The sequence below is a fragment of the Aegilops tauschii genome, chromosome 7 (assembly GCF_002575655.3).
Source record: "Aegilops tauschii subsp. strangulata cultivar AL8/78 chromosome 7, Aet v6.0, whole genome shotgun sequence".
In the NCBI taxonomy this organism is placed as follows: domain Eukaryota; kingdom Viridiplantae; phylum Streptophyta; class Magnoliopsida; order Poales; family Poaceae; genus Aegilops; species Aegilops tauschii.
The window spans coordinates 615,513,108-615,537,574 of NC_053041.3; the positions used below are offsets into that span (position 1 = coordinate 615,513,108).

The 24,467-nt window shown below is 48.8% G+C and overlaps 1 protein-coding gene across 1 annotated transcript; it reads left to right on the forward strand.

The window, feature by feature from the left end:
• The first annotated feature begins 17,532 nt into the window (after window positions 1-17,532).
• LOC141027507 (uncharacterized) lies at window positions 17,533-19,520 on the forward strand. Its single transcript, XM_073504572.1, has 3 exons — window positions 17,533-18,423; window positions 18,671-18,850; window positions 19,353-19,520. The coding sequence occupies exons 1-3, from the start codon at window positions 17,533-17,535 to the stop codon at window positions 19,518-19,520; spliced, it is 1,239 nt and encodes a 412-aa protein (XP_073360673.1).
• Window positions 19,521-24,467: the final 4,947 nt, after the last annotated feature.

Sequence of the window (24,467 nt, forward strand, 5' to 3'; positions counted from 1 at the left end):
AGAAAGAACTATGTGGCGCTTTGGCTCATCGTATGATGCATTCGCTTCCTTATCTTTTCTTTTCCTCAGCTTGGTAGACATATCCTTCACACAGAAAACTTGTGCCACATCATTAGCTAGGACGAATGGTTCGTCTACATACGCAAGATTGTTGAGATCCACTATTGTCATTCCATACTGCGGGTCTTCCGTTACCCCATATCGTGTCATATTGACCCATTTGCACCGAAACAAAGGGACCTTCAAACCACGTCCATAGTCAAGTTCCCATATCTCCTCTATGTAACCATAATATGTTTCCTTTCCCGTCTTGGTTGTTGCATCAAAGCGGACACCACTGTTTTGGTTGGTGCTCTTCTTATCTTGGGCGATCGTGTAAAATGTATTACCATTTATCTCGTACCCTTTGAAAGTCATTATATTCGAAGATGGTAACTGGGACAGCGAGTACAAGTCATCCTCAATAGAGGCGTCATGCATGGTACGTGTCTGCAACCAACCGGCGAAACTCCTGGTTTGTTCACGTGTAATCCAGTCATCAGACCGCTCCGGGTGTTTGGAGCGTAGAAAATTCTTGTGTTCGTCCATATACGGAGCCACCAAGGCGGAATTCTGTATAACTGTGTAGTGTGCTTTAGTGAGAGAATGTCCGTCCATACATATTTTTTGATTCCCTCCTAGCGTGCCTTTTCCATCCAGTCTGCCCTTATGCCGCGATTCAGGAACACCAATCGGCTTAAGGTCAGGAATAAAGTCAATACAAAACTCAATGACCTCCTCATTTTCATGGCCCTTGGAGATGCTTCCTTCTGGCCTAGCACGGTTATGAACATATTTCTTTAAGACTCCCATGAACCTCTCAAAGGGGAACATATTGTGTAGAAATACAGGACCCAAAACGTTAATCTCTTCGCATAGGTGAACTAGGACGTGCGTCATGATGTTGAAGAAGGATGGTGGGAACACCAACTCGAAACTGACAAGACATTGCACCAAATCATTCTCTAACCTTGGTATGATTTCTGGATCGATTACCTTCTGAGAGATTGCATTGAGGAATGCACATAGCTTCACAATGGCTAGAACGTTATCCGGTAGAAGCCCCCTCAATGCAACCGGAAGTAGTTGCATCATAATCACGTGGCAGTCATGAGACTTTAGGTTCTGGAACTTTTTCTCTGCCATGTTTATTATTCCCTTTATATTCGACGAGAAGCCAGACGGTACCTTAATACTGAGCAGGCATTCAAAGAAGATTTCCTTCTCTTCTTTGGTAAGAGCGTAGCTGGCATGACCTTGATGTATGCCGTCTTTTCCATGCATACATTGCTGGTCCTCCTGTGCCTCAGGTGTATCTTTTGTCTTCCCATACACGCCCAAGAAGCCAAGCAGGGTCACGCAAAGATTCTTCGTCGCGTGCATCACGTCGATTGCAGAGCGTACCTCTAGATCTTTCCAATAGGGCAGGTCCCAAAATATAGATTTCTTCTTCCACATGGGTGCGCGTCCGTCAGTGTCATTCGGAACAGGTTGTCCGCCAGGACCATTTCCAAAGACTACCTTCAAATCCTTGACCATATCATGTACATCAGCACCAGTACGGTGGCGAGGCTTCGTCCGGTGATCCGCCTCACCTTTGAAATGCTTGCCTTTCTTTCTTACGGGGTGCCTCGTCGGAAGAAATCGACGATGTCCCAGGTACACATTCTTCCTACAATTGTCCAAATATATACTGTCGGTATCATCCAAACAGTGCGTGCATGCGCGGTATCCCTTGTTTGTCTGTCCTGAAAGGTAACTGAGAGCAGGCCAATCATTGATGGTCACGAACAGCAAGGCCTTTAGGTCAAATTCTTCCCCCATGTGCTCATCCCACGCACGTACACCCGTTCCATTCCACAGCTGTAAGAGTTCTTCAACTAATGGCCTTAGGTACACATCAATGTCGTTGCCGCCGGGTTGCTTAGGGCCTTGGATGAGCACTGGCATCATAATGAACTTCCGCTTCATGCACAACCAAGGAGGAAGGTTATACAAACATAGAGTCACAGGCCAGGTGCTATGGTTGCTGCTCTGCTCCCCAAAAGGATTAATGCCATCTGCGCTTAGACCAAACCATACGTTCCTTGCGTCATCTGCAAACTCCTTCCCGTACTTTCTCTCAATTTTTCTCCACTGCGACCCGTCAGAGGGTACTCTCAACTTTCCGTCTTTCTTACGGTCTTCTCTGTGCCATCGCATCGCCTTGGCATGCTCTTTGTTTTGGAACAAACGTTTCAACAGTGGTATTATAGGAGCATACCACATCACCTTGGTAGGAATCTTCTTCCTGGGGCGCTCGCCCTCGACATCACCAGGGTCATCGCGCCTGATCTTATAGCGCAATGCACCGCATACCGGGCAAGCGTTCAAATCCTCGTACTCACCGCGGTAGAGGATGCAGTCATTAGGGCATGCATGTATCTTCTGCACCTCTAACCCTAGAGGGCAGACAGCCTTCTTTGCTTCGTACGTACTCTCGGGCAATTCGTTGTCCTTTGGAAGCATATTCTTTATCATTACCAGCAACTTTCCAAATCCCTTATCAAATACACCATTATCTGCCTTCCATTGCAGCAATTCCAGTGTGGTGCCCAACTTTTTCTTGTCAGCTTCGCAATTCGGATACAACAATTTCTTGTCATCCTCTAACATGCGCTGCAACTTCTTCTTCTCCAAATCACTTGCGCAGTTTCTCTTTGCATCGGCAATGGCCCGACCTAGATCATCAGCGGGCTCATCTGATGCCTCTTCTTCAGCTTCTTCCCGCATTGTCAGCTCAGCTTCTTCCCCCATTGTTGTATCATCGTATTCAGGGAACCCATGGCCAGGATAGTTGTCGTCGTCCTCTTCTTCTTCATTGTCTTCCATCATAACCCCTCTTTCTCCATGCTTGGTCCAAACATTATAGTGGGGCATGAAACCGGACTTAAACAGGTGGACGTGAATGGTTCTTGACGTAGAGTAATTGTGATCATTCTTACAGACTAAACATGGACAAGGGATAAAACCATCCACCCGCTTGTTTGCCTCAGCCGCAAGCAGAAAAGTTTGCACGCCATTAATGAACTCGGGAGAGCATCGGTCATCGTACATCCATTGTCGGCTCATCTTCATTACACAACACCGAATAGACCAAATTAATACAAGTTCATACATAAAGTTCATACAAGACTTAAATGCAACAAACAAATAACTCTCTAACTAAAGAATTTAAATGCAACAACAAATGCGATCAAGATCGCAACTAAGGTAACAATTGATCCAACAACATAATGATACCAAGCCTCACTATCAATGGCATATTTTCTAATCTTTCTAATCTTCAAGCGCATTTTCTCCATCTTGATCTTGTGATCATCGATGACATCGGCAACATGCAACTCCAATTCCATCTTCTCCCCCTCAATTCTTTTCAATTTTTCTTTCAAATAATCGTTTTCTCTTTCAACTAAATTTAACCTCTCGACAATAGGGTCGGTTGGAATTTCCGGTTCACAAACCTCCTAGACAAAAATATCTATGTCAACTTGATGGGCATTATTTGTCATAAACACGAAATGCAGCAACTAGTTTTAAAAGAGAACATACCACATCCGAATCATAACAAGGACGAGGGCCGACGGGGACGGATATCAAAACCATGGCACTATGTTTAACAAACAACATACGGGTAAGATAATTATACGAGTAACTATATATCCAAATCACACAAACATCAATTTGGTAATGTAAAACATTCATGAACAAGAGGCTCACCACAAGGTGGTGCCGGCGACGGAACGGTGCGGGCGATCGACTTTGGTTACGACGGAGATTTAGAAGGCACTAAGTAAACCACACCTACATATGCAAACTAAGTGTTAGTTTTGACCACAAATTGCATATCAATCAAATACTAGCATATATATTTTCTACCAAATTACTAAACTCATAAATTAATCACTATACAAAGCATTGCAAGAGCTAATCTAGCAATGAGAGATGAAAGGACAAAGTTGCTAACCTTTGTGATCATTTGAATGGATGGGGGCCTTCAAATCTTGACAAATTTTGGGGAAAATGTGTGATGAGCTCGAGAGGAAGAGGGGAAGAACAGAGAGGAGAGGGGAAAGGGGAAGAACAGAGCAAGCTCGGGTGGACGAAGGGTTTATGTAGGACGACCTTTAACACCGGTCGTGCCATGAACCAGTACTAATGGTGCTGGAGGGGCCCCGGACTGACAACATCCTGCCACCACTCACTTTAGTACCGGTCCGTGGCACGAACCGGTGCTAAAGGTCGGCCACGAACCGGTACTAATGAAAGCGGCTGGCTAGCCGTTGGAACCGGCACTAATGCACACATTAGTGCCGGCTCAAAAGCAAACCGGCACTAATGTGCTTGACATTTGACGCTTTTTCTACTAGTGCTAGCATGCCGCCAAATCTTGCGTTCGCGGCCTCTCACCAGTCTGGAAGTGTTGTGTGACACCCCAAGATTTTGGCCTTGTTTTATTTATTAAAAATGTTGCCAGGAAATAAAATTTTTCTATTTGACTAGTTTTACCTTTGTGATTTCTGCCTCTAGTGGGAAAAACCTTCAAAAGTATTATTGGACTTGAATGCTCTCTTTTATAAAACAATTCCTCATCAGTGGATTTAAGTTTTTGCAAGGTTTGTTTTCTCAGAACTTTATTCCTTAAAATGTTTTCTTTTGCATTTGGAGCCTGTTTTGCACTGCAACCTCTTGACAAATGCATTTAAAAATCCCACCAAAATTTGGGGATGTCAGGTGATGTTTCCACATCACTTTTATGCAAAAATACCTTTTGGCCATTGGAGATTTTGAGCTCTACACCAACTTTTCCAATCTGGTCCAGTAGGCACTTTTGCACTACAACCCATTTAAAAATTTCTTTAAAAATTCTTCCAAGTGTTTGGAGATGTCAGTGGATGCATACAATTCATCTTCAAGCAAAAACCCAGTGATGTTCTTTGAAAAATTTGAGTGGATCAACCTCTTTTGCATTCTGGTCCAAATTGGTGATTTGTAATGCCCTTATTTTTTCTTTGCTCTAGTAACCCTGAGCTTTTTCCTACTTGTAGCCCTCCCTTCAAAACCCTTAAGTCCAGGAGAGTGGACTCATTAGAGGTTTTTAAGGGCATGCTTTAAACCCTTCTTCTTTCTGTCCAAAACTGGTTTTCTCAAATTCTTGCACTATCAACTTTCTGTTTTTGCCAAACTAATCTTACCACCATCTCCTGCATCTAAAGAGACCCTGATCTGGAGATTTTGGCCACTCCAAGAGTTGTCTAAGTGCACTTGGCATTCTGTCGAACACCTGGTGTGCACAGCCTGTTTTGGCATGAGTTCTTTGTTTGCACAGTGGACTTGCTCCATTGCCCCCACAACCTTGTCCACTGAACTCCTAGCCACCCCTACCCTTGTTCTGTTCTTTGCCAGCTCCACCCTCGCGCTCTAGACCACACTGGCATTTCGTCGAGCAGGTGCCGTGTGTGCTCTGGGCGCGCCCAGAGCGCACGTTTTGCACGCGCGCGCATTGAGCCGACACGCCGCTCTGCCGCCCTCGTCGCGTCCCATCTCTGGCCCCTGTTCGCCTGCCGAACCACGCCAGGCACTCGCCCTCTCTCCAGTACCCTCCAAGCTCTCCTGGCACCCTGCAGCGCCACCTTGGCAGCACGCCGGCGTCGGCAGCGGATTCCGCCGCGGACGGCGCCGCCCAAACCAGCAGCGCGCGCCAGCTGCCCCTCTGAATAGCTCGTGCTTATCATCTTGCTCGTCGGAACGCGTTCGTCGCCGCCACGATGCCTTGCAACTACAGCAACGGCTGTCGCCGGCGATCTTATCTTCTGCCGCCGCGGAGCCAGCCTCGTCACGCTATATAAGGGCACTCCGAGCCCCTCCGAGCACCCAGGCGACCTCCAACCTTCCCTCTAAAGCTCCCCAAGCAGTGGATCGACCCGTAGTGGCCATCTTCCTCAACTCCGGCCAGTTCGGCCGCCGCTAAGCTCCGGTGCGATTCGCCGCAGCCAGCCACCCTTTCGCCCAACCAACACCACCAGTAACTCCCTCTGGTCCTTGCAGAGCTGCCCAGCTACCCAACTTCGATCGGAGACCACCGGAGCACAAAAAGCACTTCGCCACAGTAGCCTCTCTCCGCCGCGGAGCTCGCCGCCGGCGACTCCTTCCACCTCCGACGACCCAACAACCACCTAGGGGACCGCCTCGGTCTAGCCGTTCCATCCCCGCCCTTGGATGCCCGTGAGGTGCTGCCGTTCGTCGACGGCAATCGCCGGAGCCTCGCTCCCGTCGGGCAGAAGAGAGGAGAAGGAGGGAAGAACGGTCAAACCTGACCAGTGGGCCCTCTGGACCCACTGTTAGTGACCCGCGCGGCCGTTCTCTCTCTGTTTAAGTGAAGGCGCAAACTCCCGAGTGCGTCTCCTCGACTGTGAAAGCGTATTTTCTTCTGAATCGTTTTCTTTTCTGGTTTTATTTAAAAACAGAAGTTTGACTAAACTTTGACTGGCTATAACTTTTAAAATAAAACTCCAAATGAGTTGATTCTTTTTCCTACCTCTCTCAAATTTCATCTAGTTTATTTTAAGATTTATTTCAAAAATATTTGAGACAAATTTTGGTACTGTGTTTGAAATATTTTTTATTTGTACATTTTGCAAAATAGGATTTTGGAGAAAAGGGAGAGCTTCCAAAAAAAATGCATCCTTTGCGTACTCTTGAAGGCTAGCATTTCTGAACTCTGGTACAATATTTTGTTGTGGTGTTCTGATACGGCTACAGCACCATTTGACTTGGAGTATGCGTTGTCTTTATGTAATGATAAAGTCTCGTACATGAGTACACTTTGGAGTTGTCTTGTGGTCAGCAAGGGATACACTAGTGATTTGGATCATCCTCGTGAGCTCCTCATGCATACCGGTGGCAAGCCGGGAAAGTCGTGGTCTTGGGTAGACACGAGCTTGTCCCTAGTCCCTCGTCGAGACGAGTATGTCCGGTAGGGCATGGTAAGGCTTGATGAGTGGTGTTTTATTTCACTAGTGGTAACAATTGTTGGAGGATACTTGGACCACCTGTGTCGGTCGTAGATTGAGTCTTGATCAGTAGCTTCCCTATTTGTTGGTACTACCACTTGTCCCTGTCGCAGACGGGGTATGGTTCAGTAAGTTGTCAACCCCTACCAAAGCACACACCGTACAGAGGGGCCATAGTGGAAGATACCGGATGCCTCCGGTAGGCATGCCACTTGGTCAGGGGGCATGGGTGTTTTCGGTTGGGACCGAGAGGGGGGGCACCCCCTTAGAGCGCGCGAATAGAAATTTGATCCCATGCTACGTCGAGGTTGTAGCCTCCCCACTTAGAGTTTTGCTTGGCAGGTGTCGTGGGTGATTCCAGACACCGGTGAGTTAAGCTGGTGTGTGCAGGTCACGCGTGTTTTCAATTAAAAGACCGTAGACAGAATTAGTCCCGATGGACTAAGTAAACCCGTTACTCGTGGGAAAAATGGTACTCCCTCTGCAGAGGATAAAACCTGTTGGATAGTCATGTTCTTGAGTAAAGACCATAGTCTGAGTTGAATCTAGTAACGGTATTCGGATGGAGAACGGTTTAACTAGAACTCAGTGACGGTTTTCGGATGGAGAACGAATTAGCTAGAGCTCAGTAACGGTATTCGGATGGAGGTACAATTTGACTAGTCTATATTATCGATTTTCGGATGGAGAAACGACTGAGCTAAATATTGTTTAAGGTTATGGCACATATGGATTATGATTTTTTTATTATTTTGGACTAACCCCTTTTATATTACGTATATTATTGAGTATCCCTGGGATGGTTCTACCTCCTGGATATTCACTGTAATTATTCTTTTATAAGCCCTTTCTGTGGTGTCGCTCAGACGCCCGACTGCGGCATTATTATTCTTGCAGTTTCCTCTCGAGGAGTCATTCAGACCCTCGTTTGGCACCAATATTATTATTCTTGCAGTTTCCTCTCGAGGAGTCATTCAGACCCTCGTTTGGCACCAGTATTACTATTCTTGCAGTTTCCGCTCGAGGAGTCATTCAGACCCTCGCTTGGCACCCAGTACTTTATATTTGTTTATTTTACCCGCATGTGTGCATCTTGGATTTCCGTATTATTTCGTGACAGACATGTGATCATCTATTTAACGCGGAGCATGTTTGATATATTATACCCGTGTTCTTAATGTTTGCGAGTACATTCAAACGTACTCACTGGCTTGCCCCTGGCTATTGTCTTGGCCAGATTCCTTGCTTGGAGATAGCATCGCGGTGACAACCTCGGAACCTATGCATTGACGTTTGCAGCCTCGCGAAGATAGGAGTTATCCTGGTCAGCTGTTCTTGTGGGGAATGGAGTCCCATAGACGCAGATGTATCCAACCGCTTCTGCCCTCTACCATTAGAAACCAAATGTTGTACTCCTAGGCCACAATGGTCTTGTACTACATATTTTTGTACTTGCTTGGATTTTCTTGTATCAAGTTGATGCCTCATCAGCTAACATAACAGTAATCCTGGGGCTGATGGGGACAAAGGCCGTTTTTCTGGGAAATTATTATCCCAAAAATCCGGTCGTGACATGTTGTGGCGGGTGCAAACGCCCGGCACGTGTCTCTGGGGTGTGCCCCCCCCCTCACGGACGGCGCCACCGCCGGCACCTGGAGGGGGGAAACGGACGCGTCGGGTCTACACGGAGGGGATCTTGCTGTGGGTCTGGCCCGGATGTTGCTCCAAAGTGTTCCTATGGGCTGACCTAACACAACCGGGTGGATAGGTCCACTGCTCAAAGTCCGTCCGTCCAAAGTCAAAGGGCTAGATCCCGTGGTCAAACGCTGCAGGGTTAGGCGGGACGGGGGCCCGGAGGGGTAGCTGTGACGCCCCCGATTCAATCGTACACTAATCATACACGCAAACGTGTACGATCAAGATCAGGGACTCACGGGAAGATATCACAACACAACTCTAAAATAAAATAAGTCATACAAGCATCATAATACAAGCCAGGGGCCTCGAGGGCTCGAATACAAGTGCTCGATCATAGACGAGTCAGCGGAAGCAACAATATGTGAGTACAGACATTAGTTAAACAAGTTTGCCTTAAGAAGGCTAGCACAAACTGGGATACAGATCGAAAGAGGCGCAGGCCTCCTACCTGGGATCCTCCTAAACTACTCCTGGTCGTCGCAGCGGCCTGCACGTAGTAGTAGGCACCTCCGGTGTAGTAGGAGTCATTGTCGACGGTGGCGTCAAGCTCCTGGGCTCCAGCATCTGGTTGCGACAACCAGGTAGAATGGAAAGGGGGAAAAGAGGGAGAAAAGCAACCGTGAGTACTCATCCGAAGTACTCGCAAGCAAGGATCTACACTACTTATGCATGGGTATCTGTATAAAGGGGCAATATCGGTGGACTGAACTGCAGAATGCCGGAATAAGAGAGGGATAGCTAATCCTATCGAAGACTACGCTTCTGGCAGCCTCCGTCTTGCAGCATGTAGAAGAGAGTAGATTGAAGTCCTCCAAGTAGCATCGCATAGCATAAACCTACCCGGCGATCCTCTCGTCGTCGCCCTGTGTGAGAGCGATCACCGGGTTATATCTGGCACTTGGAAGGGTGTGTTTTATTAAGTATCTTGTTCTAGTTGTCATAAGGTCAAGGTACGACTCCAAGTCGTCCTGTTACCGAAGATCACGGCTATTCGAATAGATAAACTTCCCTGCAGGGGTGCACCACATAACCCAACACGCTTGATCCCATTTGGCCGGACACACTTTCCTGGGTCATGCCCAGCCTCGGAAGATCAACACGTCGCAGCCCTACCTAGGCACAACAGAGAGGTCAGCACGCCGGTCTAATCCTAAGCGCGCAGGGGTCTGGGCCCATCGCCCATTGCACACCTGCACGTTGCGTGGGCGGCCGGAAGCAGACCAATCTGGCGGTCCAATCTCCATTTCAAAGGAAGTCACGTTACGCGGTCCAATCTGGCGCGCGCCGCTCAGTCGCTGACGTCACGAAGGCTTCGGCTGCTACCATGACTTCGAGTGCCCATATCTTTCCCACGTAGTTGGTTAGTGCGTATAGACCAAATGGCCAGACTCAGATCAAATACCAAGAACTCATTAAGCTTGTTATTTTGAAGTAACCGCGGACGCTGACCAGGGCAAGGCCCACCTCTCTCCTAGGTGGTCTCAACCTGCCCTGTCGCTCCACCACAAAGTAACAGTCGGGGGCCGTCGGGAACCCAGGCCCACCTCTACCGGGATGGAGCCATCTGCCCCTTCAGCCCCCATCTCCGGACAGTATCATAAGTATGTAAGAGTACAAAGTATATAGCATATGCCCGTGATCACCTCCCGAAGTGATCACAGCCCAGTAGTATAGCATGGTAGAAGGACAAGAGTGCAGGGCCACTGATGGAACACTAGCATCCTATACTAAGCAGTAGGATAGCAAGTAAGGGTAACAACTGTAGCATCAATGACAGGCTATGCATCAGAATAGGATTAACCGAACAGTAACATGCTACACTACGCTAATGCAAGCAGTAGAGAGAAGAATAGGCGATATCTGGTGATCAAGGGGGGCTTGCCTAGTTGCTCTGGCAAGGAGGGGTCGTCAACAACGTAGTCGGTCGGGGCACCAGCAGCGGCGTCGGTCTCGTAGTCTACCGGAGAGAAGAGGGGGAAGAAACAGTAAATACAATGCAAACATAAGCATGACAATGCATGACATGACAATGAGCGTTGCTAGGGGTGCTCAATCGCGGTAGTAGGTGATACCGGCGAAGGGGGGAAACATCCGGAAAAGTATCCCCGGTGTTTCGCGTTTTCGGACAGATGAACCGGAGGGGGAAAGTTGCGTGTTTGCTATGCTAGGGATGTGTGGCGGACAAACGGGCTGCATATCCGGATTTGTCTCATCGTTCTGAGCAACTTTCATGTACAAAACATTTTCATCCGAGTTACAGTTTATTTTATATTCATTTTTAAATATTTAAATCAATTTATAAATCAATATTATTAATTTAATTCGAAAATGGCATTACTGCATCAGGATGACGGCAGCATGATGTCATCAGTCAACAGATGTGTTGACTGGGTCAAGCTGACGTGTGGGTCCTATATGTCATACTCTGTTTATTCTAATTAGGGTTTAACGAATCTAATTACTGTCTAATTAATTAACAATAGATAGTTAGGTTACCTAAACATGATTAATTTAGTTAATTAATTACTTAATTAATTAATTAATTAATATTTTCTTTATTATTATTATTTTTAATTCTTGTTTTTTATAAAACGTTCCAGGGGCTGGGCCCCACATGTCATATGCCCAGGGGGCCTAACGGGCGCACGGGTAAGCGGGCGCTGGGCGTGTGCGCTGCCCAGACCGCACGGACGCACGCCCAGGGCCGCGGCAACGGCCACCGCAGGGTCGGGCACGCGCCGGCCGGCGAGCAAGGGGCCGCGGGCGAGGAGTAGCAGCGTCGGGGAAAACCGGACGCGAGCGGGTGGCCGAGCACGGCAGAGCAACGTGGTAGGGGACGGGCGGCGTGGCGGGACGAAGGCGATGGCTGGAGCGAGCAACTGCAGGGGAGCCGGGGCGGGCTCTCCGACGCGAGGCGCGGCACGGGGCGCCAGCGGGGTACCGACCCAGGCGCAGGCGCGCGGTTAGGCGCGGCGTGGGATCCCGCGTGAGGGTGAGCAGGGGAGGCGCCGATGCAGGGCGACGGGCACGGCGACGTCGAAATGGGGAAGGGGAGTGCGAGGAGAGGGAGGCCGTGGCCTCACCGGCATTGCAGAGACGAGGGTCGGCGACTCTCGATGGAGCCTTTGGGAAGGAGGACGGGGACGACGGCGACGTAGAGGAGGAGGTCCGGCGAGGAGGAGTCGAAGCGAAGGACGGCAGGGCAGCTCCGCGAGGCAGCTCCGACGACGGCGGGGCGGCGCCGGGTGGCGGGATCGGGTTGATCCCGATCTGGATCATGGGAGGAGAGGGGAACGAGCGATGGAGACGGGGAGGCGGCGCCGATGACGGAGGATGGCGGGGTGGCTTCGGCGGGGTGGTCCAGCGAGGGGGTTCTGGGCAGAGGCATCACGGGGTCGGGGGCACGGTTGCCCCGATCTCGATCCAGACGGGGGAGGGAGAGGAGGAGCGAGGCGTGGGGGGAGTGGGTGGACCGATCTAGGTCATGGGGGAGTGGCGGGGGTAATGGGGGCGCTGGCTGGGCCGGCCTGGCTTGCGCAGTGGCCAGCTGGGCTGAGGCCCACCGGGGAGGGGGGTTCTTTTCCTTCTTTTTGTTTGTTCTGCTTTTTTTATTATTCTATTTCTTTTCTGTTTTCTTTTATTTTTGTTTTATAAAATTTAAAAGCGACAACTAATTTGGTGTTATTAAATAGGTCACAGCCCCAAATACTTTGGCACTTTAAATAAAGTATTTTGCATTTGCTTATTACTTTAAAAGCGCTTTAGATAATTGTTTTATCGTTGTTTTAGTTTATTTAGTGCATTTAAGTATTTTATGAAAAGATGATTTCTTCACCAACATTTATTGTGGATTATTTGACACATTTGGAACAATTTAGTTTTGACTTTTGAAAACTTTAATTGCTTTGACTTTGATTCAAACTTGAATTTGGATCGGTTCTAAACTAACGCGAGATTATCAACAGTCATCGAGGTGACATGGCATCATTACCAGAGGGTTACTGTAGCTTCATTACCCGGGTGTCACAGTAGCAATGCCACCCGAGCGTCGCACCGGGCCCTCATACATGCGGGGTGGTGTGGTGGCATGTCCGAAGAGGTGGCACGCGTCTCCGGGGTGTGCCCCCCCCCTCACGAACGGCGATGACACGGTAGTAGACGTTCTGCAGTAACGATGCGGCGTGAATATTATTAAATACTCGAAGTGCGATAAAATCATGAGTTTTTTACACGACGTGGGCACATGTGCTGTAGGACTGATGGTGATTTTTCATAATTGTTCGTGATGGAGAAGTATCTGAACAATTCCCTCTACGTGGATTGCTCTTCGCGTGTCTACGACTGTGGCCGGCGGCCTCCGGGGGCTAGCATGCCGCCAAATCTTGCGTAGGCGGCCTCTCACAAGTCTGGAAGTGTTGTGGCGGGTGCAAACGCCCATCACGCGTCTCCGGGGTGTGCCCCCCTCACGGACGGCGCCGCCGCCGGCACCTGGAGGGGGCAAACGGACGCATCGGGTCTACACGGAGGGGATCTTGCTGTGGGTCTGGCCCGGATGTTGCTCCAAAGTGTTCCTATGGGCTGACCTAACACAACCGGGTGGATAGGTCCACTGCTCAAAGCCCGTCCGTGCAAAGTCAAAGGGCTAGATCCCGTGGTCAAACACTACAGGGTTAGGCAGGACGGGGCCCTGGGGGGTAGCAATGCCACCCGAGCGTCGCACCGGGCCCTCATACATGCGGGGTGGTGTGGTGGCATGTTCGAAGAGGCAGCACGCGTCTCCGGGGTGTGCCCCCCTCACGGACGGCGATGACACGGTAGTAGACTTTCTGCGGTAACGATGCGGCGTGAATATTATTAAATACTCGGAGCGCGATAAAATCATGTTTTTTACACGACGTGGGCACATGTGTTGTAGGACTGATGGTAATTTTTCATAATTGTTCGTGATGGAGAAGTATCTGAACAATTCCCTCTACGCGGATTGCTCTTCGCGTTTCTACGACTGTGGCCGGCGGCCTCCGGGGGCTAGCATGCCGCCAAATCTTGCGTAGGCGGCCTCTCACAAGTCTGAAAGTTTTGTGGCGGGTGGAAACACCCGGCACGCGTCTCCGGGGTGTGCCCCCCCTCACGGACGACACCGCCGCCGGCACTTGGAGGGAGGAAACGGACGCGTCGGGTCTACACGGAGGGGATCTTGCTGTGGGTCTGGCCCGGATGTTGCTCCAAAGTGTTCCTATGGGCTGGCCTAACACAACCAGGTGGATAGGTCCACTGCTCAAAGCCCGTCCGTGCAAAGTCAAAGGGCTAGATCCCGTGGTCAAACGCTACAGTGTTAGGCGGGACGGGGGCCCTGGGGGGTAGCAATGCCACCCGAGCGTCGCACCGGGCCCTCATACATGCGGGGTGGTGTGGTGGCATGTCCGAAGAGGCGGCACGCGTCTCCGGGGTGTGCCCCCCCTCACGGACGGCGCTGCCGCCGGCACCTGGAGGGGGGAAACAGACGCGTCGGGTCTACACGGAGGGGATCTTGTTGTGGGTCTGGCCCGGATGTTGCTCCAAAGTGTTCCTATGGGCTGACCTAACACAACCGGGTGGAGAGTGTTGGGAATCGTAGCATAATTTTAAAATTTTCCTACGCTCACCAAGATGCATCTATGGAGTCTACTAGCAACGAGGGGAAAGGAGTGCATCTACATACCCTTGTAGATCGCGAGCGGAAGCGTTCCAATGAACGTGGATGACGGAGTCGTACTCGCCGTGATCCAAATCACCGATGACCGAGTGCCGAACGGACGGCACCTCCGCGTTCAACACACGTACGATGCAGCGATGTCTCCTCCTTCTTGATCTAGCAAGGGGGAAGGAGAGGTTGATGGAGATCCAACAGCACGACGGCGTGGTGGTGGATGTAGCGGGTCTCCGGCAGGGCTTCGCCGAGCTTCTGCGAGAGAGAGAGAGGTGTTGCAGGGGAGGAGGGAGGCGCCCAAGGCTGTGTACTACTGCCCTCCCTCCCCCCCTTTATATAGGCCCCCTGGGGGGGCGCCGGCCCTGGAGATGGGATATCAAGGGGGGGCGGCGGCCAAAGGGGGGAAGGGGTTGCCTTGCCCCCCAAGGCAAGTGGGAAGCCCCCCACCCTAGGGTTCCCAACCCTAGGCGCATGGGGGGAGGCCCATGGGGGGGCGCCCAGCCCACTAGGGGCTGGTTCCCTTCCCACTTCAGCCCACGGGGCCCTCCGGGATAGGTGGCCCCACCCGATGGACCCCCGGGATCCTTCCAGTGGTCCCGGTACAATACCGGTAACCCCCAAAACTTTCCCGGTGGCCGAAACTGGACTTCCCATATATAATTCTTCACCTCCGGACCATTCCGGAACCTCTCGTGACGTCCGGGATCTCATCCGGGACTCCGAACAACTTTCGGGTTTCCGCATACACATATCTCTACAACCCTAGCGTCACCGAACCTTAAGTGTGTAGACCCTACGGGTTCGGGAGACATGCAAACATGACCGAGACGCCTCTCCAGTCAATAACCAAAAGTGGGATCTGGATACCCATGTTGGCTCCCACATGTTCCACGATGATCTAATCGGATGAACCACGGTGTCGAGGATTCAATCAATCCGTATGCAATTCCCTTTCTCAATCGGTATGTTACTTGCCCGAGATTCGATCGTCGGTATCCCAATACCTTGTTCAATTTCGTTACCGGCAAGTCTCTTTACTCGTACCGCAATGCTGATCCCGTGACTAACGCCTTAGTCACATTGAGCTCATTATGATGATGCATTACCGAGTGGGCCTAGAGATACCTCTCCGTCACACGGAGTGACAAATCCCAGTCTCGATCCGTGCCAACCCAACAGACACTTTCGGAGATACCCGTAATGCACCTTTATAGTCACCCAGTTACGTTGTGACGTTTGGCACACCCAAAGCACTCCTACGGTATCCGGGAGTTGCACGATCTCATGGTCTAAGGAAAAGATACTTGACATTGGAAAAGCTCTAGCAAACGAAACTACACGATCTTTTATGCTATGCTTAAGATTGGGTCTTGTCCATCACATCATTCTCCTAATGATGTGATCCCGTTATCAATGACATCCAATGTCCATAGTCAGGAAACCATGACTATCTGTTGATCAACGAGCTAGTCAACCAGAGGCTTACTAGGGACAGGTTGTGGTCTATGTATTCACACATGTATTACGATTTCCGGACAATACAATTATAGCATGAATAAAAGACAATTACCATGAACAAAGAAATATAATAATAACCATTTATTATTGCCTCTAGGGCATATTTCCAACAGAGATGTCCACTGGTGAAAGCCCATCCGTGCAAAGTCAAAGGGCTAGATCCCGTGGTCAAACGCTACAGGGTTAGGCGGGACGGGGGCCCTGGGGGTAGCATTGCCACCCGAGCGTCGCATCGGGACCTCATACATGCGGGGTTGTGTGGTGGCATGTCCGAAGAGGCGGCACGCGTCTCTGGGTTGTGCCCCCCTCACGGACGGCGCCGCTGCCGGCACCTGGAAGGGGAAACGGACGCGTCGGGTCTACACGGAGGGGATCTTGCTGTGGGTCTGGTCCGGATGTTGCTCCAAAGTGTTCCTATGGGCTGACCTAACACAACCGGGTGGATAGGTCCACTGCTCAAAGCCCGTCCGTGCAAAGTCAAATGGCTAGATCCCGTGGTCAAACGCTACAGGGTTAGGCGGGACAGGGGGCCTGGGGGGGTAGCAATGCCACTGGAGCGTCGCACCGGGACCTCATACATGTTGTACGGTGTGGTGGCATGTCCGAAGAGGCGGCACGCGTCTCCGGGGTTTGGCCCCCTCCAAGTGACGGCGACACTGCCTTGCGTGCAGGGGGGCCACACCGCGGAGCCCCAAGACGGGCGTCTACGCATGCCTGAACACTTTCACATATGCATCGGGACCCGTGCGGTGTTTCGGTTACATAGCTACACCCCGAATCCCCCCACTAACCAGAATTCCCTCCGTGTCGACCGTTTCCCCCCTCCGTGACACGGCGATAGCGACGTTCGTAACGGGGGCAATCGATATACCATCGGGGTATGTTTTTGTAGATAAGGCATAATTATTTTATGCAAAAAAACTAAAATAAAGTAAAAATAACAAAACAAAGTAAAAATAAAAAAGTAAAATAAATGTATGCCGTCGGCATATCTGTGCGCACACGGAGGTGCAGTCCCACGGATCGATGACGTGGCAGAGGGGCATGGGCCAGGTCTATGCCGACGGCTATGCCGTAGGCATACCTCTGCCATAGATATGCCGACGGCCGCCGTTGCCTCCCGTCGGCGTAGTTTCAACGCCGTCAAACGGTCAACGCTGAACGGGTAGGTGGGCCCGGGCTATGCCGACGGCCTTGCCTATGCCGACGGGCCCCATAGGCGTATCTCGAGCGGTCCTGACAGCCTCGTCTATGCCGACGGCCCCGCCGGCATAGATGGATGTATGCCGACGACTTTTCTACGCCTACGGCCTGTCCTTGGCCGTCGGCATAGGTCCATCTATGCCGACGGGGGCCGTCGGCATAGATGAAGCCGTCGGCGTAAGCAGTTATTCTGGTAGTGCACCGCATACCTCTTGCCTCGTGCTTCCATGCAGCGCATGCCGGAGCATCGGCGGCCAAAGCTATCCGACTCCGCCGCTGGAGGTGGCGACGACCGGCTCAGCTCGCTGCCGGACGAACTCCTCATCCACATGAGACATGACCACATCCTCCTCAAGCTCCGGGACGCCCCCGTCGCCGCTCGGACCAGCGTCCTTGCCCGCCGCTGGCGCCGCCCGTCGTTGCGTTCTGCCGGAGCTCCACTTCCCCGCCGCCACTGACCCCGACGGCATACGCGCCGCCCTCGCCACCCATGATGCCCGGGCCCTCAGCCATCTCTCCGTTGACGCCATCGAGGCCACCCCCGACTCTGTCGCGGCATGGCTCCCCATCGCCGCGCGCCACCTCTCCGGTGTCCTAGATTTCAGGAACAGGCGGAGAATGGACGGTTCCTCCGCCGCATCTCCCTTGAAGCTGCCTTGCTTTCAGAACGCAACCGAGGTTGTGCTCGATCTACATTCCATCGGCCTCACCCTGCCGCCTTCCGGCATATTTACCCGGCTCACCGATCTGGAGCTGTACGACATCCAGCTACATGGTCCGTGTAGCCTCAGCGATGTCGTCTCTTCACCACGCTGCCCATCTTTGCGGCTCCTTTCCATTTACAATGTCAAGGGTTTGGACAAGTTCACAATCCACTCAGACTCTCTCCTAGAATTAGATCTGTACGATCTGCCTAGCTTGCAGCAGCTCAATGTCGTTGCGCCAGCTCTGCAAGAGTTAGCCGTACAGCATTGCTTCACCAGTGCTCTGAATGAAAGTCAACCAGTTGCCAACATCTCAGCCCCTCAGCTGGTGACACTTCATTGGAGTAGTGCTTATGTTCCTAGCTCCGTCCTGTGTAGCGAGATGCCACATCTCCAAGAGCTGACAACGGAATATTTAATTGTATATGGGCAAGATATATTTTCTGCACATAATCGTAATTGCTTGATGCTTCTACAACATTTTGACCGCATCAGCAGACTTATTCTCATCCTTGTATATCCGGTGAGTTCATCCTTATGTGAGTTATATCATTATTGTAACATACTAGCAAGTCAATAGAGATTGTAACAAAACTTGGAGTTAAAAGGAATATGCCATTTGGAATACTTGAGAAACCATACAAAATTGAAAATTCACAACTATGGACACAAAAGTTGATTTTCTTGATTATTGTGTGTTGGTCACTTTGTAGGAAATGAGATGTTTGTGTTCTTATCCAACTGTTATATGACTTCCTGCGAAACTACAGGTCAAATGTAACAACCGATTTTTTATGGAAGAGATGACAAAGTTTCCTAACATTACCAGCTTGACACTGGCCGTAGTGGCATATGAACATTCCTTTGGAGCCAGCTTATTCCATGTTCTCAGGATGTCTAGTGGTATAAGAGAGCTGGAGGTTAAAGTTGCCATGCCGATCAAACTGGAGGTAACACTATTCTTAGTTTATGATGAATCCCATGGTTTATTAGCGAGATGCCCTAATCCTGTTTGTTAGGTTTAGATACTGATGTGTTGCTTATCAAGCTTAACGAAGTAATATGCTACTTGAGTTCGTGACTTTGTAATAGGTTTTATTTCAAAAAATTACCAGTCTTTTGGAAATGCTAAAATAAACTGATGGCATCATATTTTTAGCAAAGAAATGGGAACCCTGCTTTGATCTTCTTCAGCAAATATAAAATTCTTCTTTTGTATGGGCCGATGATAGCACAATACATGATAATTTGTGTAAGACTTATAATAAAGTTGGATGTATGATTTCCTATATGCATAGAGCAATTATACTTTCTGCAATATGCCGTCTCCAAATTAATTTATCTGTTTTATTCTTTTGTAAATTTTGTTTTGGACATATTTAATAGTATCCATGCAGTCTAATTATTTCTTAGTTTCATTTCTCTCATCAACTGATATTTCTTTTGTTGCAGGCATACCCTCCGTGCCAATCAGGTTGCATTTGTGCTGAGCCATCAAACTGGGAAACCGAGGAACTTGTGTTACCTTACCTCAAAAAAGTTGCAATCGTTGGCCTGAGAGGAACTGAACATGAACTTGCTCTTGTGAAAAGGTTGTTCAACTGGACAACGATGCTATAGGGGATGAGAGTAAATTTCCATGACTTAATCACTGAAAGCGAGGGTGAAGAGCTCCGCAAATTGTTATTAAGCTTCTCTAGGCCAGGAATACGTATGAAATTCACCTCTTGGAGAAGTTTATTCATATGATTAGTGCACCAACTCTGTCGCTTTGCAATGTTTGTTAGTTCAGAGCAGCCTACTTTCGTGAAACTGAACTTGGGTAACTTGTTTGAGTCCAACAGCCTGTTTCCAGTATTTCCGAGACTCTACTCTTGTAACTTGTTTAAGCCTAGAACTTGCTTTCAGTATCCGTAAGACTGTACCGTAGTGAGTTGTTCAAACTTGGTTAAGACTTGTTTTCAGTATTTGTGAGGCTGAAGTGTAGAAACTAATTGTCTTGCATACTGGATGCACACTTGTGATTGTTTCTGCCATCTAAGGTTTAGCTGCAGAGAGGATAATTTGTACCAAGAAGAGCATGAACACCCTAAAGAGTTGGCATACTCACACAGGGCTGGAAGAAACTGAATAAATGCAGCTGGAAATAACCTTGGCATGTACTGAAACAGCAGAGTCCCATACTCTGCAAATAACCACCTGATGTGCTGCAGACTTCGAATGGCTGAATTTAACGAGTTCGACACTGACATTCCAAAATTTTGATGGAACAATTACATGGCGAAGACCTAAGATCATGCTATCGTCCTCCAGGGAAGAGAACAATTTGTAGCACAAGCTCCTGGAGCAATATATGTTGATTTTGCTGGAGCAATTTGGTAGCACAAGCTCCTGGAGCAATTTGGTAGCTCGAATTGGTTGCTCGACTTCGCTGCATATATGTTGATTTCAAAGATGCCGTCCAGGTTCATGCCTTGTACGTTTTTTCTTGCTTGGGATGCTGATCCCTTTTCTATCTAGCTATTTTTATATTTAATTATCGGAACTACTCTGTGGTCGGCACTCCGTACCCGGTTTGCAGACACTCCGACCCATGCATGGTTGGATTCGTAGCCCCGTCTGCAAATCGGCCAAACAGTGTATTGGAGCTACCTTTTTGAAATTTATTTAAAGGGAAAATTGTCTGCCATGATCGTTGCCTTACCTCCTCACAGTCAAGGGTTTTGGCTACCCAGGGGCACTTTTTTCTGGTGGGTCACTGAGAAACTCGGTTACCACTGTTAGCGTGAAATTCCGAGCAAATTTCAGACATTTTTTTTAATCCGAACAAAAATGATGAATAATTCATTCGAAATTCAAAATATTGGAATTTTTTGCTTGGGAAGTTAATTTCTCGTGGGGTACTGGGAAATGCGGTATCCGCCCAGTAACCTGTTTTCTCGGGCGGTACCCAAAACGCTGCTCACAGTTACAGTACTTAATTTGACGGAGAATGCTAAGACCATCCGTAGTGTGGTGTCGATTCATAGCAAAAGTTAATGTATTTCTCTCCAATCCAATCGCTTCGTATTGTTCACAAGGGACCCACAGCCGGAGAACAGCGGGGAGCACAAGGCACATACCTCATTTTTTGTTTGTTTCCTGCTTGGTGATCGTTAAGACTACCCACTGTGAGAGTAACATAGGTAGTAACATCATACATATCTAGATAAAATAGATAATGTGGCAAGCAATAAATGAACAAAAAGGAAAATGGTAACATATCTAGTTACTAGTAGTATGAGTAACATCACACACATCAAGGCAAGATGAGTCTATAGCCTAATAAATGAAGTGTTGCATGTTATCACACATATGTTACTCCCCACTATAGAGCTAACTAGAACATGAAGACGTGCTTTGCCGCGCCCGACCATATTTAACACCAGTGAGTTTTTCAATCCCAAGAATATTTGAACAGTTTACATGAATTCAAATATAAGCGAGACATATTTTCCGAGATGGTAGTAGATTTAAGCTTTTAGAAATAAACGACAAAACAGTCACAAGTAGTGGTTTCTATCGGTGCATCATAGTGGTGCGCCAAGACAAATCACAAACTCAACCTCGACACAGATGGACGATTATGCCAAATTATATAACATATAACTTTGGAACTGACTCCCCCGGCTAGTAAACAAAATAGAGTGACCTAAACAAAACAATTAGTTGATTCATGTCCGAATTAGTGCAGCTTTAATCCTCATGGTGCATCAGGCACACAGGAAAAGTCAGATCCAAAAGCCATGCTATCGATTTATGCTGCCGAGATGACAGTAATTTTGGGCAGTGAGAGGATGTTGTAACCGGTGGGCTCTTGTCTCACAGCCGATGGTGCCGTAGATCGTCAGCATGAGCCTGGTTAAATCCTTCTAGCCAAAAAGGAATCCCTCTGGGAATAGATAATTTACCAATCTCATGTCATTTGGGGAAGCAGAAGTAAGATTAGGCTCAGACTTGCAGCTAGACACTATGACCTCTCATAAAATCACACATATTCATCTAGCATATCATCAAATAACTATGCAGACCAAAGTGGAGCATATCAACAACAAAGCCATGCACGCCATGCTGATAATGGTCGTTGCCAGCAAGAAGTTTCATGGCTACCATTTTCCTCCTCTTTTTCAATCCAGTGCCAGCCTCAATATCTGCTATGTTGTAGCAGTAGCACTCAAAGATTAAGAAAAGTTGCTGCTATCGCAACATTGGTACAGGAAAACTGAAGCAAATTATCACTGTAATTTTGGAACTATAAAAGGCTACTTGTAGCACTTTTATGACATTACTGGTTGCCTGCAATACCTGTAAGAAACAAGATTCAGGTCCCTAAAGCTGAGAATAAAATAGATCAAGCAGTATAGATACATTGCAGTAACATTGGGCTGAACTTCACTGACATACACTTTTGGGTATTGATTGTGCATATAAACTATTGAGAAAGAAAAAATACTTGTTGGAATAAATTGTGCATATCAAACATTTCAATAGTATAATATGCAATACAAAATCGGGAAGTGAACAGATCTTGTTTTAATTAGAAGTGTAAACATATTGCACCCTGCGAGTGAACTTTTCCAGAGTCAATCAAGCATAAAAGATGTTAGTCCTAATCGGAGGAACAAATCTACCATAAGCGTGGTTATGAAAAAAAAATGAAATCCTCAATTCGACAGATCACCGCATCATCAGCATTTGATCAACGCAAAACTCACGCCAGGATGGTGTGACTCAGGCATAAATCACACTCACTTGGACAAGTTTCATGCTAATAGGAGATAACGGAACAAAATCGCAAGTTCACAACCCAACATGATAGCCATGTATAATTCATAATTTCAGTACCGATTCTTGGCCTTCCTCATCACAAGGATATTCTCTCACGTGATTTAAAATCTAACTCACTGTTTTAGCAATATAAAAACGAAACAAAAAGCCTATCAAAGAACATGCAGAAAAAGAAAGAACAGTCACCTGGAAGAAGAGAGGCGGACAGATGCGACAAAGAAGACAATGCTACCATCGCCACCCGAGCCCATCCAAGCAGCTTCTCGTCCGTTAATTTACAAACAGTATCTGCACAAGTAGCCGGATTACAATCAAAATAGGGATAGGCTTCTATCCACGCCAAGGAAACAACGAAACAAAATCAGGAAATCTGCAAGAAAGAGCTAGCAAGAATGGTTGCGAAAAGCAAGGGGAATGAAAATAGTGTGGAACTCTAATCCATATATAGGGGGGAGCAAAGGCAAACAATGAGTAACGCACCTCCACTCCCAGCAACAGAAACGGAAGGAGACGGCCGAGCTACCTCGCCATTATTCCTCCGCCGCGGGGATGCACAGCGTCGGGACAAATCGATCGCTAGAGAAGGATTATCTTTTTAGGGTAATCGAGAGAGAGATGGATTGCACGGTACGGGCCTTGTTTACCAACCTTTTGGGCCTATCTATTAGTTAAACAGTCAGTTGGCCCGATTAAGCAGAGGTTGCCTAGGTCGGCCCTCAGAGTAGCGGCCCCTTGATGCGGGAAGGGACGCAGACGCTCAAGTCGTGGGACCTGTAGGATCTGGAGCGTTAAATAGCACGATCCGACGGCTAACAAAATGAAATCGCTGTGGTGAGCCGTAGCTAGCTGCGTTATACTGTTTTATAATAGTATAGACTAGTAACATATGTATTGTGGCTAGTCTAAGGCTAACTCTAATAGATGCCCTATAAAATAGAGGAGGACCCGGCCGAGCAAAACTTAGTGGGGGATTTTTACTCCATTAAGTTTTAATGGGACATAGCCGAACTCCTAAATTTAAGGGAGTAAAAAACAAATCTTCATAAGTTCAACCTAGATTCGATTTAAACAACCAAACTTTGACACATATTGTACATAATCATTCGATTTAAATCTAAACATGAACATGGAACTTAAAACTAAATATGAATTTAGATTAAAAGTAGACATCATCGTCATCGTCATTGTCACCCATGTAGAGGGCGAGCTAATCCGCCCGCGACATCCCACCGCCTATGGGGTTCGGGCCTGTGCAGTCGTCGTTGGAGTCGTGGATGATGCGCCCCCACTCTTCAATGTCGAACTCCTCCTCGTCCTTGTTGCCATCGTGCTTGCCGCCGACGTGCTCCCCGTCGACCGCGTGCTCTGAGAAGACCGCCTGCTCCGTCTCCACAAGCTCGAGGTACTGCCAGCGGAGGACCGCCATGTACTCCTCGGTGGCGGCCTCCGCTGCGAATTGCTCCCTCGCTTCTTGGTCTCCCGAGCCATCGCAGCACTCACAACCCCTGGCGGCAGCAGGACGAGCTCGATGGGCGCCGTCCTCCACGGGTAGTTGAGGCGCGGCACCATGGCGTGCAACCAGACTTGCCACAGGTCGCACTTGAGGGCGGCGAGCTCCGTTGTGTGGAAGGACCCGAGCCACTTCTTTGTGTGGGTCTCGCGGTCGGTTATCTCCGCCACCCACGCCCCCTTGGCCGATGGCGGATGCCGAAGTACTTCCTCTGCGGCTGTCGCGGCAGA

Excerpts from the sequence above, each read along its gene's own strand:
- LOC141027507 (XM_073504572.1), top strand. The coding sequence starts at position 17,533 with ATGACCACATCCTCCTCAAGCTCCGGGACGCCCCCGTCGCCGCTCGGA. Across the intron at positions 18,424-18,670 it reads TTCTCATCCTTGTATATCCG|GTCAAATGTAACAACCGATT; the intron begins GTGAGTTCATCC and ends GCGAAACTACAG. Across the intron at positions 18,851-19,352 it reads CCATGCCGATCAAACTGGAG|GCATACCCTCCGTGCCAATC; the intron begins GTAACACTATTC and ends CTTTTGTTGCAG.